Below are 17,758 nucleotides of genomic sequence, written 5' to 3' on the forward strand. Positions count from 1 at the left end.
TTAAGCTAAAGTATTAAAAGTAACTTCACAATTGGTACGTACTCGTGTTGTGTAACTAGAAACAATTTATTTATTAAGTCTATGACTGCTGAGCAATGGTATAATGCATTTAATAAACAGGACTAATAACTTTTAAGAACTCTTTAAATCACATTTCATTACTTATTAAAAAATATAAATAGTTTTAATATATTGCAAACCCAATACATCTGCATACATACTTTCTTTTTAAAATTGTTTAAATAAAATGAAATATGCATGTGCTGATTTTTTCTTTCTTTTTATTATTTTTTTTGGTACCATACGTAGAATATGAAGCGTGTTAAATTAAAAAGTTTTATTAAAAACATTTGATGCATACAAAAATATTTTGTTTTAAACGATATATATTTTTTTCATGTTCATTGCAACAAAAATGGTTTAAAATAAATACAAAAATGAAACTAAATAAAGAACATATTTTAAAACTAATAACAACCATAGATTAAAACACACAATCATGCAATTTATTAAAAACAGACCAGAGTACAAGAAATATAATAAAAAAAAAATGGAAATTAAATAATTTATAAAAATTTTAACATTTTTAAAATTTATAAAACTCAAACACATAAACATACAGTACTAATAAAAAAAATCTGATTTTATTTATGTACAATATAAAAGAATAAAATATTGATGGCAAATTTTTTGTCACTACTAGCAATTAACTAGAAATATTAGTTTTACGTTTGCTAATAGTTAAACTCTAGATTATGAATTTTCATATACATATGTCAGCTAATACATATAATTTTTTTTTAATATTTTAATCAAATTACAAGTGTTAGATACATGTAGAACCAGTAAACAAAAACGTCCTGAACTTATGTTTATCCAACTAAACCGAAGTACATTTTTAACAGGAAATTTATTTTACTTGTTTGATTTAAATTATATCTAAATGTAGAGTGTTTAAAAAATATAATTTATATTTAAAAAATAAAAAAATATTGCAAATTTTAATCATAGTTGCCACTATTTATATATTTGAATATATTTACTATATTATTTTTTATTCAAATATTTAAATTTGAAAGCGAAAAAAAAAATAAAAAATAGTAATAATAAAATATTATGGACAAATTTGTTATGAAAAATACATTCGTATAAATATACATATCGCGGTAAAATATTTTAATAATAAAACATCTAACGATATGGTTCAATAGTTTAAAAAATTGTTTTTATTTTTTTCGTGAATTTTCCAAGAACTTGTCACAATTATCATTCTCGTAGAAAATCAAAATATTCTACATGTGGTTTGAATGTAATTTTTGATTTCAACAGTGCTGCTTTTTTCAAATATTTAAATATTTTGAACCTAATGACAAGATCAATATTGACATCACTAAAATCTAAATTCTCTAAGAAAAAGTCAAATTTTTTTAACCGTTTTTGCTTTATATCTGATATATTTAACTTTTCATCAATAAATCTGAACATTTCGGAATACTTCGGATTACCGATAATTCTAACAACAGGATGGTCAGGTTAAGTACTTGGACGTTTGTCAAGAAATACAACCAGATTAAGATTTGTTGGAAACACAATGATAGAACTACACAATTCCATAGAAAATTTATTTTTAAAGAAATGCATAAATCATAAGAATTCTGTAAAGATTCGAGAAATTCGAGAACTTGCAAAAGAAATTGCCTAAAAGACGTTTTAATGCTCCTGTATTTTACATAATTCATAAATCTGATAAATGTCAATATTTGATAATATATGAGCTTAATATCCGAGATTCAATTTAAATATATACATTTCATTATGGGTAAAAAAGAATCCAAATAAATTCGAACAATTTTTGTATACATATTCGTAAGCATTATTTTAACAATCTTATGACATTAACTTACAAATCACTACTTATAGAAGTACATACAAATAAAGTATTACAAAGTATTCGTAAGCATTATTTTAACAAGCTTATGACATTAACTTACAAATCACTACTTATATAAGTACATACAAATAAAGTGTTACAAAGAAGTTTTGTTTAAAATACTGAAAAGTGAACACACAGAACGTGGGCTTTATGTACGTCAGTCCGCAGCTTTTATTGTGCGTCTAAAAATGGTTTTCACAGAAATCGTATTTTTTCCAGGAGATCAGCCAGACAGTCCCAAACTACCTACTTCATTTAGGGTTAAAGCAAGCCAGTTTACTAGCTATTTTAACATGTGCATATCCTACGAATGCATATGTTATGTGTGTGTGTGTGAAAAACGGTTGCTAGCACGAATTTCAATGAAATGTGCAAAAAGGATGGTAAAATTCAGTCGTTATAAGAGTACTTAAAAGTAATGCTAAAAGTGTAAAGTAGTCATTAAAAAGTAAGTGGTTATGTAAGTACAAGACATTTGCAAAAATTTTGCTGGATTTATTTGACACCATCTTAATTACTCGTTATCGCTTAATGATATTTTTTTATTTAAATTAACTTACAGTTAAAACTCTTCTGTGGTTTACAATTTCAAATTATTACATACCTGTAAAGAGAAAAAATATTTTTTTTAGATATATTTTTATTTAATAGAAATATCATAATTATATAAATTAAAAGAACCATAAAAAATTAACAAAATCGCATTAATTCCACCCTCAAACTTAAATATGTAATCCTTTAATAAGCTTTTGGCTTTTCATTAAAATTTATTTATTTTTACAATAAAAAAATATGCTCAATGTGCTATTTTTCAACGATTACATCAAATTTAGTGTCAACTTTGCATAAACTGAATGCAAAATATTGCTTGCATACAGTAAAATCATATGACTACAATAGGAATTGATTTTTTTTTATTAATAAAATAAAACAAATACTATCAAAGCTGGTATCTAAAATATTATCTCGGTATTTATGGCTTATTTTACAATAACTAAAGATAGCATTGAATGTAGTAAAAATGCAAAAAAAAATGTTAATTTATTAAAAAGACACAAATTAAATCCTTGTCATAAATATTAATCATTACAATATGTAAGTGTAAGTTTAAAAAAAAAATAAATTTTGTTAATGTTTATAACAATATTATGATCAACAACATGACTTCGTTTTTAACCACTTGCCACATATGCCACTAATCAGTTAGAAACAACTATAACCTGCAATTTAGTACGTGCTGCATATGTTTCCTTTTTTCTTCTTCTTATTTTGGTGGTTCATAAAAAAACAACACATGTAGTACGGTAAGTTATAAAAAATTGATATTGCGATTTTCCGTTATATGTAGTACTTGTTGTAATATTATTTAATAATATACATATTGTTGTTTTTGCTATTTATGATGATACTGTTATTTAGGGTGTTAAAATTGTGGCAAGTTGTTGCACGTTAAATACACACGTACAACATTGGTAAACCTTATGATGATTTTTATTACGAAGACATTTTTTTTAAAACGCGCGAAACCCCCAAAGGACGTTCACAAAAAACAAACAAACCGTACCCCAACCTTGGGAATTTTAATGCTGACACATTTGTTTTCATTATTATTTCTATGTGTGTTTTCAAAGGAAAAGTTTACTTTTCTTCAAGTATTTCTGAAAATTTTTATATCAGCTGTTTTGAAAAGCAACACATGTTGTCAATAAATCATATAAGAATTGTAATTTCCCCTTGTAGTTAACATAAAATATTCAGTGGGTTAAATGATTTGTCATCTGAGAGTGCATGCCCATGTCATTGAGTGATTTGGAAGTCTAAGTTCTAGTTTAAAAACTTTTTTTGATAGAAAAATGCCGTTTGTCGATTTATATAGAAAACAAAACCTTTAAGAAACCTGAGTTGTTTTTGTGTCTATATATTTTCTGACAAATAAATTAGTCCCCGCAAACGTAAAAAATCTAGGTTATTATTCTTATCTTGTTATTTAGTTTATAATACAGTTTGTTGGTAGTGCAGTTCAGAAGTGAGGATGGAAAATTTACAAAATTTTAAGCTTTTAAATTGTCCTTATTGTATTCTGAGTTCAACAGGCAAATAAACAGAGGAACACTCTAATGGATATGACTATAATATCTTAGAATCTAAGACGAGGTGTTATCTCCCACGTCTATACGTCTGTCCGGCTGGTTGTTTAAGTAAAATATTGCGATGTAATATGTTACACAGGTGCTTTTCGGGTCAAGGTCTAAATCGGTTCACTATGACACCTAGTCCCCATCTGATCGGTAATGAAACCCGATCTTTAGAAAATACCTTAATTACCCATAATTGACTAATTATAATTATCGCAATTGATTATAGCAAAACTATTATATAAAAACCTTCAAATTTTATAAGGATCGGCTCATATATGGTCCTAACTCCCATAAATTGTTTTTCATCAACAAATTGATTTAACATACCGGAATTAAGTTCATATTCATAACAAATGGTTTCTATTTTAAAAACTAGATAAATTTTTAAATATATTCATAACTGGTGTAGGAGATATCATATAGTCAACCATGCCCGAGTTTACTTAACAGTAACTGTGTTCTACATTTAAAAATAATGTTTCTGTTGATGTTTTTTTTTATTGTAATACCAATTACTATTGAAATGTAAACAATATTTTCTTTTAATTAGATATTATGTTAATTTGCATTTTAATTAATAATTTTTAATGTAAAATATATATTTTTGTGTATTTTTCTTTCATTTTTTTTGTATTTTTTAATTTACTACATAAATTATTGTTATGGTATTCTTAATTTCTATTATTTTTCATGGCAGGCTGGCAGGCAATAATAATGACATGCAACCAACCGCAATTAAATAAAATTTATTTATTATTGTACAAAAAAATTAATAATAATAGTAGTGCAAGTAAGTAGAAGAAAAAACATAAATTTAAAATTATACAAAAAATAACGAAGATGGTTTTAACAGTTTAATAGCAATTAATAGAAGTAATAAGAATTCCAAGAATTTAAATAAAAAATTATATGTTTGTTGTCTTTGAGATATGTATCATTAAAGAAGGTCTATTTGCAGTATAGATCTGTTTTCTTTCTTTATTTGTTCTCATTATTTAATCAACTAATGAGCATTTAAATCTATAATTTATTTAACATTGACTTTATTAATTAAAGTGTCATTTCTAAAGAAAAATCTTTTAAAATCTTACAAATTGATTAATGTTAAAAAGTTTACTAGACCAACTACGTTTTGTTTGTGACCACAAATATTTAAAGTGATAAAAATATTTCATAAACTTTTAATGCCAAATTGATAAATACTCAAGGCCTTATTCATAAAAATCTATTTACGTTTATAAGACAAATTTTCGTACAAAATTTGTTCACTAAACCTTTGATAAATTATTATGAATGATGCTGTCACTATTTAACCGCTTTAAATATCACTGTGGTTTAATGAGAAGCTAAATTGAACAAAAAAAAAATATTACTAATTTGGTTCATTATTTGTATTTGTTTAACAAATAAATATTAAAAATTATAAATTTAAAAGGACAAAAATTAAAAATTGTAATTATTTTAATTTTCATCTACAATGACAAAAGTCAAAATAAAAAAGTTGTTCGCATTTTAGCAAAGGAAAAAATTTGTACAAAAAGTGATCGTGTTTAAATTGACACCAAAGTGTTTGTAATTTTTCAATAACATCCGTTGTCAAAGTATATATATATGACAAACAATCCATTGTCAATAGTGAGCTTACAACACTTTTAACATTTAGACAACAGATGAGTATGAAATTTAGATTCCAACAACGTTTGTTGTGGTACGTATATGCATTACTTTGACAACTGATCTTATTGAAAAAATATAAACACATTGGTGTCAATTTGGTACCAGACGTGTACATTTATAATTTTTCAATAACATCCAGTGTTAAAGTATATATATATATGACAAACAATCCATTGTCAAACGTTTTTAACATTTAGACAACAGATGAGTATAAAATTTAGATTCCAACAACAAGTGTTGTGGTACATATATGCATTACTTTGACAACTGATCTTATTGAAAAAACATAAACACATTAGTGTCAATTTGGTACCAGGCGTGTACATTTCGTTTCTAACCTCTCCTAAAATATTAACTTCAACTATTACTACAAACTTCTTTATTAATCTCTATTTTTATTATCCTTTTTATATCCTCAGATATTTTTTCACTGTAAATGCATTTTTTTGGTTAAATAACGTAAAAACCGTATTAATTTTCATTCCATTTAACTATTGTTTATTCATGATCTCTTTCTATTTTTTTTCAATGTTTCTGGTTTTATTTATACATAAAACAGATGTTTGCCTTCTGGGTTTCTAGCGTATTCCAGTGAATTCCCAACGAATGTAAAAAAATATTTAAAATTAATTTGAAATTCAGATGAAAATGTATAATAGAAAAAAATTGATAAAAATTAATGTAATACAAATACTATTACTATTGGCAACAATTAAAATAAAATGAAATTATATGAAAATCATTGTTAAATGAGAAAATTATGCAGATTTTTTTTTTTAGAAAAAAATAAATATAATATTTTTAAAAATAATATTTACACATATATTTATATTGGTTTATGTATACATACATAACTTGCTACCCTTTCATTAAGTATTAAAAAAAGTAAATCCCAATTTTTTTTTGAGAATATTTAAAGAATTTTTTGTTTTGTTTTGGAAACCATAATGACTTTTTTGTTAAATTCAAAAACATACTTTTAGGCGGTTAAAATTACATTTTCTTCGTTTTTAAGATATTTTTCTTTAAAAAAATTCTAAATTTCAAAAAATTATTCACTATTAAAATTTAAGATTTCTTTAGACACAATTCTTGGTATTTGGCTAATCTTTACAGTTTTTTTTTCAGTTCTGAGTCTTTTGAAAAAAAAAAAATCATCCAACCAAATAGATAAACAACAATCCAGTCAAATTTTCGACAAACATTTATTTGCATTACAAATATAACATAAAATAAATATAATTTTTTTAATTATATAAATTTATTTATAAAGGTGTTTAGGTAACAATTTTAATTAAAAATATAAACAAAATAAATATGTATTTATATGCATCAATAAGCAATTCTAAAACAATAATAAAATATTCATAAAAATGTTTAAAGTTTTAAAAATATTTGGTTTTAGTGAAAAATGTAATTCAGTATTAATGTTTAAGAAACTTACAACAATATAAATAACATGTTTTATGTTATTAGACTCAAAAAACCCATTGTAAATTTTATTAAGGGATATCATAGTTTAATATAACTAGGTTAAATTCAAAACGTTATTTAAACTATAAAAAATTCGATCAAAACAGTTTTAATGAAAATAAAAAGTTCGCTAAGAAGTAGATTCAAATTATACTATTTTAAGGTAATATATAGCAAACTGTGATGCGCCCTAATGTCAGTACCTACAGCCAATTCATATTTCCTATCATCATACATTATATGCAATAAACGGCTTTATTTTTTGGGCGCTTTTTCTTTTTCTAAATTCTTTTAATAGAATGCAGCTAGAATAATGATTAATATGTTGCTGCTACATACTTTCTATATTCTACACATTATCATGGTATTATCATCATTATTGTAGTCGGAAGTGATTTACAGAAAATTGGTTTTTAAGTAAATAATAAAGAGCAATAACAAAAAAATTATGGTTGGATTTTTTTGTGTTAGTTTATAATAGAAAAAATCCTAATATGTTAAAGTTCCATTGAAAATTGAGAAAGTGGGTAGAAAAAAAAATACTGGATAATAATACAATTTATGTGTTATTTATTTGTATATAAATAACGAGATTGTTGTCGTTGTTTGTTTTCCTTCTTTTTTTCAAGCCAATAAAAAAAAGAGATTTATCAATAATTGAAATCATAGAGAAATTTAAATGCTTAATTAATTATTAATTAAAAACAATTGTAAATAAAAGCTTAGAGTATAAATATCAAGGTGCTATTTTTCTGAAATTTTAATTAAAAAAAGATTTTTTTATTCAATTGAATCTGGAAAATAAAAAAAAGTTTAGATCGGAAGAGTACCCACCAAAAATAATCATTAATTCAATGATGTTACTTACCACGCTCGCTTACAAATAGGGAGTTAGGTAAGTACTTACTATGATTGCTTGCAAATAGGTTTCTGAGAACAAATTGTCTACGTCTATTATTTGTCACAAATAATTTTTTTGTTTATGTCAAAAACAATGTACTGAAAAGTAAATACTTACCTAATACATTATTTGTAAGTTATTCCGAGATTCATTCTATGTAATCTGGACAATATGCAGTTGTCATTAAAAAGTTGATTGGGTTGTTAGTTACTAACTAATGGACTAACTAACTAATAAACTAACTAACTAATGAACTAAGTATCTAAGAAACTAACTAACTATTATTTGCCCTACGACTGATCCCCTCGAAATGGGCATTTGAGGTCTTAATTGTGTTAAATATATTTGGAGCTTGCTGAATTTCGTAAGCATCGGTCTTCATTTGACCCCAGCTTCCATACAAAGCCCCTTTTGGGAAATGACTTAAATGTTTACAATTTACCTTAAAATACTTATATCACTAATAGATATTATATAAATATAGATGTTATATAAATATAAATCATTTCACGAAATTCTATCGGGATCGGTCCATATATGCATTTTCGGAAAATTCGTATTCCAAGGAAAACTTCAATATAAATACATTGCTATGAAAAATAAATCACATTCATAAATATTATAGGGTCCACTATAATTTCTTAATTATTTTTTCTATATAAATTGTATTTTAAACATATTTGTGTTTTATTTGTTTCTGTTGGAATTTTCAAACAACTGTATATAACACACATAAATTATAGAATATTGTAAACTCTTAACTTATAATATGATTAAATATTACTGCATCTGATGTATATTTGTTGATATGACATTTTTATTTCAATATAAATAAACTGTTTGACAATTTGTTGTCCTTTTTTGTTAAACAATTATTATTGTTTTAATAACAAACATACAAAAGGAATAATAGAGAAATTATTATTCTAACAGAAAAACACTCTTTTAACGGCTGTTATAAATTTCTAAAAATTATAATAATTTTTTTTTAGAAATAGAAAATAACTGCTTTCATCACACTCTTAAGGCGGTAGATAACTTTCAAAAACCATTTGTTATACAAAAATTTGCTATTGTCTTGTCACTTTTTAACTAAAACCTTGAAACTGTTTTATATCTTAATTTCCCACACTACGAGGCCATAGTGTCTGAAATTCCCTCAACCATTAAATGTTTGTATGTAAGTAGAAGCATGAGAAAAATATTATAATAATTCACACACTGTATAATAATAAATCAAAAGAACTTTTAATTAAAATCATGGAAACTGCATACGCATTATATTATTAATTTCAACAAAAATAGTAGTAGTAGTAGTGTAGTGGTAGTAGTAATAACACTACGAATTATGCCTCATTTCACGACAAACCACACAAGCAACCAGCTTAATTTAAATTATTTTTTCAAAATAAAAAATATCACTTTTTTATGATTATTATTAAAAAAATTAAATTGTCACTATTTGTTAATGGCAAAAAAAATCATAATGGAAAAGTGAGAAAATTAAAAAAAGCATAAATATCATCAAAACTTAATTAACATTTAAAATTAATATCAAATATATGGCAAAAAAGTATAACAGAAATATAAATTAAATATCATTTTTGTGATAACAAATTAATTAATTATGTTTAATCAAATAAACGAAGCAAAAGATAAACAAAATAGTTTAACTACTGTTTCTATCTTTGCAATTAAGAGATAGAATATGAATATTGAAGACTTTTAAATTACACATAGGCCAATTGTTAACCTAGAAATTGATATGTCTTGATATCCTCAAATTTCTAAACTTTGGTCATATATTAGCAGACAGAGAAATCGTCTATTAAAATTTTCTTTTAAAATAAATCTTAATAACTTAATAAAATATTTACCTCAACCATTAAAAACTCACTACTTGAATAAATATTTAACTATATATTTAATCATTCATTAAAACTAAACAAACAAATCATTCATTGAAACATCTGGTTTACGTTCGGCTAACCGCAAAAATAAATATTTAAAGCAAACAATTTAAAATAAAAACTCATCTAATTAGTAACTAACACGTCATTTTAAATTTTTTCTCAAGATAAAAAACAACAAAGTAACATATTTAACAAAAACGTACTAGCATTTAGCAAAACTTAAAACCCTTCCTTTTTATATTTTACGAAAAACTTAAATATACTAAAATTAAATTAAAAAACCCATAAAAAAAACTACAAAGAATTATTTAAATTGTTTACCGCAAAGCCAACAGAAAACAAATTTACATAAATACTTAAATTGTTTTTGTTGTTCAGTTTTATTTCAAAATTTTTGGCACATTAATGCCAAACAATTTACAACACGCGATTTACACTGGCCAACAAAACTCTACAACAAATCTAGCTTTAATCTTTGAATTATAATTTATGTAAGTGGTTTATAGATAGATAAAATAGAATGAAAAAAAAAAAAACTTTGAAAACTAAATCATGATCTCAACATGTTTGTCAGGTTCATATAATGTTAAACATTTACAACGTTAAATGTTCGATCAAATTCATTGAATACATACATACATACATAAGTTTGTGAGCAAAAACACAATTGTTATCGCCATTTACTGACAGGGTACACCAAATACTAACTGTACGAATCAAATCTAATATACATATATTTTTAAAAATTTTAATTGAAAGTGACTCAGTGTTAAGTAATTTTTTATTTATAATACTTCGCGTATGTGGAACTTTGCGACATTTCCTTTCTTAATGTTGTTTGAAAGTAAAGTGTTTGAATTTTTTGCGATAACTCAATCAAAAATTTTTATATATAGATGCATTAGAAATGATAACAAATATTTGCTGTTAGTCATAAATTTTATAGGCTTTAAATCACGTTGAGTTTAAAATAAGATTTCCATAGTCGGTTGTGCCTAATTTGATATACCCTTCACCACAATGAGAAGTGTGATAAAGAAAATGCCATATGGAAGATGAAAAAACTATCAGAAACTTTTATAGATTTTCATAAAAACAACTAATTCTATGTATCTAGGTTAAAAAAGTACCAAAATGAAAACGTACCAAAAAGTATTTTTATATATTTTGGTCTTATATGTATGATTATCATGGTCCTATATGTAATTTTAATGACAAAAATATACGAACCCTTTTATAAATTTTACGTTTTTTAGGTTCATTATTATAAAAGTACCAGTTGAAAAATAAATAGTACCAAAACTATATTCCTTAAGATTTTCATTCATTTGGGACTGTGAATATTTAAAAGATCCAGTTAGAGAACGAAAAAAGTACCAAAAGTCCCTTTCGTTAAAAATGTAACAAGGTTCGATATTATAAAAAAAATTAAAATGTACCAATTAATAACGAAAATGGATAGAAAAGTCCCTTTTATGATTTCTCGGCTTTGTATCTATGTTCCATATTATAGAAAAATCAAGCAGTACCTGAAAAAGTACCCCTACGTCCGTTTTTTGTTATAGAAAACACCAAAAGAACCAGTTAAATAACGAAGAAGTTTTTACAGGTTCTCATTTACTTCGGATTTTATTTTCTTAATGTCATGTTTCTAGGTTCAATATTACAGAAAACGAAAAAGTACAAAAAAAGGAATCTTTTATAGCTTCTCATTTATGTATTATAGAATGTGTAAAAAGTACCTTTTGAAGAACGAAAAAGATCAAGAAAGTCTCCTTTTATATGTTTTCATTCACTCCGGGATCCACTTGATTAATTTCATGTTTCTAGGTTCAGTTTTATAGAGAACTCAAAAAGTACCAGTTAGAGAACAAAAATGCTAATTTCTTGATGAAATTTTAAGAGGTTGTCTCGGTTTTTGGCTCAACCGAAAACAATTGGGATTAATGTTAGCATATTAGGCAGTTTCTACAGTTCCTACAGTTCCTACAGATGGATATAGCTAAATCATCTAGGATTTTCATAATCTTTTTTTATTTGGTCGAACAATTATTTATGCTTCATAAGAAAACAAACGTGATTAATTGTAGCATACTAGGTAGTTTCGTTTAGGATCTTCAGGCGGATAAGTATAAATCGCCTAAGATTTGTATAATATCTACTCTATATGATCTTGACGATCTTATAGAAGATGTAAAACATTAATCAGTTTGTTCAAACAGGTATCAGTGTAATCGAGTACATCATCATAAAGCGCCTGTTATGACTTTTTATGTACATAAATCGCACATAGAGCAAAGATAAGATAATTTACGTTTAAAAATAAACTATTAAACTATACTTGTTTGCGTGTAAAGTTCTATATACTTAAAGTTTTTGTAATAATTTTTTTAGAAAAAAATATTAAATCATTCCATTTGTCAATATAAAAAACATTTAAATGGTGTCAGTTAGCTACTTTTTTGCAATTTAATATATTCAATTGAACTTTAGATTAGACAGATAGTTTTTTTTTAAAAGCAAAACAAAAATTGTTTTTAAAAAAATATAATATTTATGAAAAAACAAGAACCTCCCCCCACTAACTAATTAAAAAATTAACATCAAACTGCTTTTTTTTTGTTAAAATCTTTTTTAAACATATTTTTATTAAAATTGTTATCATAAATCTACCGTTGATAATTAATTTAAATATTTTAAGAATTTTATGAATAAATAATTTATAGATTTCGTTAACATTTCTTGTTTTTTTTTATTTTTTTAACATTTTCTAACATTATTGCCAATTAGTCTTGGGGCTTGAGTCCATATCATATAGATTCTTAATTGCGCTCTAGTTAATTAAACAAATTAAAATATTGTCTTTGGTATAGTAGAATACATTGCTATTGTTATTTGAAATTTATTTTTAGAATGACCTCCCAGTGTTTTGTTTATTGTATGTATTAGGAATTTATTTGACAATAAATATACATTTGCAATAAATATTGCTAATGGTATTTAAACAGCTGGCAGATTAGGTGTAGGGGATTAAGGTAGCGGAAACAGGTAAACAAATTTTTAAATGCAATTTCGACTGCTGGCGATTTAGAAACCTATATAAAATAAGTGTTAAAAATACGGAAAAATAAAATAGCAAAATTTTTTTGATGTTTTGTGTTCTTGACTTTAGTCAAATGCTTAAAATAAAACAAGTATTATAGAAAAAATGTTAGGTTAGCCTTCAATATTAGGGCAAGTGTTTATATGGGCAATTCCATGAACAGGTAAATCACGACTAAAAAAATTAAATCCCTACACTTTAGGATTTTTAAAGATAATTCAAGACAATTTGATATATAATCTCTTGTTGCATAAAAGACGGTTCATTATAACACATAGTCGCTATATAATTTCAACAATATGTAGATCTAACATGTATATGAGCCTTAACCATGCTAGCAATTATTTGGCGATATACTAATATATTAATTTTTACTCCGTATTTCAAAGTTCTGAAAATAATGTTTTTTTCATATATATTATGGAATGGAATAGTACTCCTATTTTTGCTTAATCAATACCATTTTGAAGACGAGCGATAGTACGGAATTGCCCATATGTACATTATAGTGTCCTGAGATAGAGCTTCTTTAAGAATCTAATGTAGAAATATCTTTCATTCGATGCGTATTAATGTACTGAACACAAGAATAATTAAAAAATATATATATTTTTTTGGGAATGGTTCTAACAAAACTTTTAAGACACATTTTTAAAAGATTGCAGAAAAGCTTTATAACACATTGTACTGAGATCAAAATTTTCAATTGCTAATAGAGATCTGAGGCCCTATTGACAATGAACTAATAATGTGTCTGAACTAAGTGGTGTGTCTGAATTATCAGTAAAGTAATATGGGGTAAGTTCCGAACTTTACAAAGTTTTAAGAAATGAGCAAAAGCAGTGTTTCGAAATCAGGCACCATATCAGGCTTTTGTCAAAAATGGATAGCTTGCAATTCATCTATTATGAACTCTGCTACTTAGTCACCATTGTTCTTAAAAGTTCTTTTTTTTAAACCAGTTGTGAAAGTGATAATCTATAAACATTTTTTTTGAAAATGTATACTGGTCACCACAATACTGTTGTAGGGAAAAGTATATTGTAATTTCTTTATAATATTTAATATGAAAACGATGACTATTTTAAGTAACGTCATCATTGTTTAAAGTTAACGACGCCACTGTGACCAATACAAAACATATTTTTATAGAAGAAATACAGAATGCAAGTTGTATAGCGGAAAGCAAAAAAATGCAACAATTAGGTACTTTTTTTTCAAAGTGTTATGTCTTTATCATATGTTCTTAATACTATTGAAAATATTGTTTGCCGACGTTTTACATCTTTTTAGAGGTTCTATATTAATTAGAGACGCTCTGCTGGGATACCATTTCTATACCTAACTTAACACCCAGCCAGACATTGTACAAGAATTAAATGCTAAATATGGCAAAATAATATTAAAAATAAAACAATAACTATAAAAGCAGAAACTTAGTATGAAACTGAAAATAAAAGTACATAGGCTTTGCCGGTATTATTGTGCCCTAACTTACGAAATGTAAGTCAAAAGTATTTCCTTAGTTCTAGATTTTATAGCCGGACAATAGTTGATAGAGATTTACTGGTGTTTATTACATTTGAGAGATATTCTTACAAAAGAGAGGTCCACGAAAGATCCGAACATACATACATATATGTATATATCCATAACTGGTCTGGGGTATCATTTAGTTGCTCATTATTGTATCACATAACTCGTTAATTATTTTATTATCATGTAGTAATGATATCAAAACATACTCATTCCAATAAACTATTTCAGAAGATATTACTTTTGTAAAACATATCATCCCAAACTGATATATGTATATATATATATATATATATATATATATATATATATATATATATATATATATATATAAATATATATATATATATTATATATATTATATATATATATATATAATATTATATATATATATAATATATATATATATATATATATATATATATATATATATATATATATATATATATATACCCACCCATAACTTAACAAAAAGTAGGGTATACAAAAGAGGGAGGTAGTAACTCACGATACCAGCAATGAGAGTGTAGAGATAGCAAAAAAATAAACAAGAAGAAATGAACAAAATTGCACGTTTTCTATTGATAAAAAAAAAATAAAATGAAAGAACTAGAAGAAACATGAATAAGAAATAACGAAAAGAAAACAACAACATGGTAAAATGTACTCATGTGTTATAATTAAATATTGAGGTTAGGAAAAAATGGAAAAAACTGAATAAATTTTAATTTAAGAGTCATTTAAATCACGAGAAGCAGTAATTGTAAAAAAATTGTTTTACAAAGTAACACGCCTCAAAATAACTGTTTTGATAAAACAAACCCATTGTGATGAAAAAAGATTTAAATTTTCAAAATATTGTTATAATACTAACCTTTGAGCCAATTTGGTTACCGCATTGACCAGCTTGTAAATGAACGATTTCCCTCATATTGAATTTGTTTTAAAATAAATGTAGATGAACACGAATAAAAAAATTTAACAGCAACTGCAAGAATTTATTAATAATAAGAACAATAAAACCACTTGTTTATTTCATAAACTTGAACTTAATAAAATTAAAAAAATAATGTTTAAGTAACAATAAAGAAAATGTTTAAAATAACAAAATTTAATTCACTACAAAAAATTCTTTAAGCTATTAACGAATCGCTACAACTAGGTTGTATTTTTAAACAATTTTCAATGGAATTTTGTATATATTTTTTTTATTCCTTAATTTCTTTACACTCTGTAACTAGTATTAAGAAACAGGTTATTGTTATAATTTATTATTTTGATAATTTTTTTGTATTTTACTAAACCTTACGCACAAACGCACTAAAAGATACTACCGCAAGCACGTCAACCGATCTGTTTAACAATCAACAGATACTGAGATACTCTTACTATGTATAAAACTCAGCGCTAATAGAAAGTACGAGTATAATAAAAAAATGCTAAAAGTATATATATACAGTGCGGTTGTGGTACCTACTTATTTAGGTTTGTATGTTTGTACTCAAATAGAGAAGAGCTGATAATTTTTTTTTTGTTGGGAAAATACAAAACAATATTACACTACACTACGAGAAAAGAGGCAATGTGTACCTATTTTTAATGAAAAAATTAATAAAATTGCTTGTATGTGAGTGTTGAGTACATACATACATTCATACGTATGTAATTGGTTTTATCATACTTATGAATGATGACGTTCTTGATTGCACCGTGGTATTATTCTTCATAAGATTCCTATTACAGGATTAATCACAGTTTTTTTCTCAAAAATGCGAAAGCATTTTTAAACCAAAGATAAAATATCTCAAAGAAGAAAGATGTTAAAGCCATTTTAATGCTTTTTCGAAATTAACTCTAATCTTTTAACAGTATGACATACAATCTTAAAAATATCTAATTTTAAGTTAATTTTAAACAAGACCAACTTGATATCATAATCTACATTTAAAATAAGAACGTTTAGGATATAAAGGAAATATATCCTAGATCCAGAGAACAATATTGACATAGCTATATATCTATTGAAAGCATTACGGAGAAGAGAACCGATCACCAAAGAAGAGGAAATTTTTTGATTTAGTAAGAAATACGGATCAACTCTTTGGATCGAATATTTTGGCGATTCTGAACCAAGCTCTATGTGAACAATCCATTTAACATAGAGTATTAGAAAGTACGTCAAAGATACAGTGAGAAATGCTTTAGAGTATTTAATATTTACTCTAAACATAATTTCAATAATACAAAATTAGAAATTTAGAACACATACATAGAGTGTAAAAAAATATACACGCCTGATATCAAATTGGCACCAAAGTGTTTATAATTTTTTAATGACAATACATACATATAAACGACAACACTTACTGTCGAAATCTAAATTTTATACACATCCGTTGTCTAAATATTAACGAACGTGGTAAGCTCACTATTGACAAGGGATTAATTATGCTATTAAAAATTATTGTAAATTTGTTTCTGAAGGTTTTAGCACCAAAATAACCCGTGGACTAGGTTTTAGTTGTTAGAACGATCACTACAATGAAAACCGAACCATTTTGATTTAAATTTTTAATAGAGTACTTTACAGTACAGTTAAGTAAATGTCTTACTATTAAGGGTATTAAAGATTCGACTCTTAATGTTTGGCTTTGTAGATGTCAGACTTCGAACAAGTTCAAAATAAAAAAACAAAGTTGCTCTTTTTATTAAAAAAAATAATTTTTCACTATTTCTGTGATTCTTTGAACAATCTACTTAATATGTGCCGGCATACTTAATTGTTTCAATTAAGTTTATTTTTAAATATACTTCGACCTTCAATTGATTGTCTTAATCTCCCGTTTTATATAAATATACCTATATTGCAAAAATGCATAACAATTTATGATCATAAGTGTATACAAGTTAGTTTTTCAATTATCCATTTAAAATTCTTCTTAGTCAATTAAATCATTTAAATAAGTAGGTACACCTTAAACCCCACTGTGCAGTACCAACAAGTGTGGTAGAATGGATAGAGTAGAAAATAATAATATTCCAGCAGTTCGGAGGAACAGTCCCGAACTACCTATTAAATCTACC

At 25.3% G+C, this 17,758-nt stretch overlaps 1 protein-coding gene across 5 annotated transcripts in view; it reads right to left on the reverse strand.

Moving 5' to 3' along the window:
• The window catches only part of LOC111680974 (tubulin beta chain), a 70,537-nt gene extending 54,456 nt beyond the window's left edge, over window positions 1-16,081 (reverse strand). Inside the window, exons 1-2 of one of the 5 annotated variants that reach the window (XM_023442690.2) lie at window positions 15,984-16,081; window positions 15,549-15,662 (exon numbers count right to left, since the gene is read on the reverse strand). In XM_023442690.2, the coding sequence (XP_023298458.1) occupies window positions 15,549-15,605 (57 nt within the window). In that variant the 5' untranslated portion in view covers window positions 15,606-15,662; window positions 15,984-16,081. Of the gene's footprint in view, window positions 1-15,548; window positions 15,819-15,978 lie in introns of those variants that run through there. The other 4 variants (XM_023442691.2, XM_023442693.2, XM_023442692.2 and 1 more) reach the window with 4 other exon arrangements.
• Window positions 16,082-17,758: the final 1,677 nt, after the last annotated feature.

This window comes from Lucilia cuprina, chromosome 4 (genome assembly GCF_022045245.1).
Source record: "Lucilia cuprina isolate Lc7/37 chromosome 4, ASM2204524v1, whole genome shotgun sequence".
In the NCBI taxonomy this organism is placed as follows: Eukaryota; Metazoa; Arthropoda; class Insecta; order Diptera; family Calliphoridae; genus Lucilia; species Lucilia cuprina.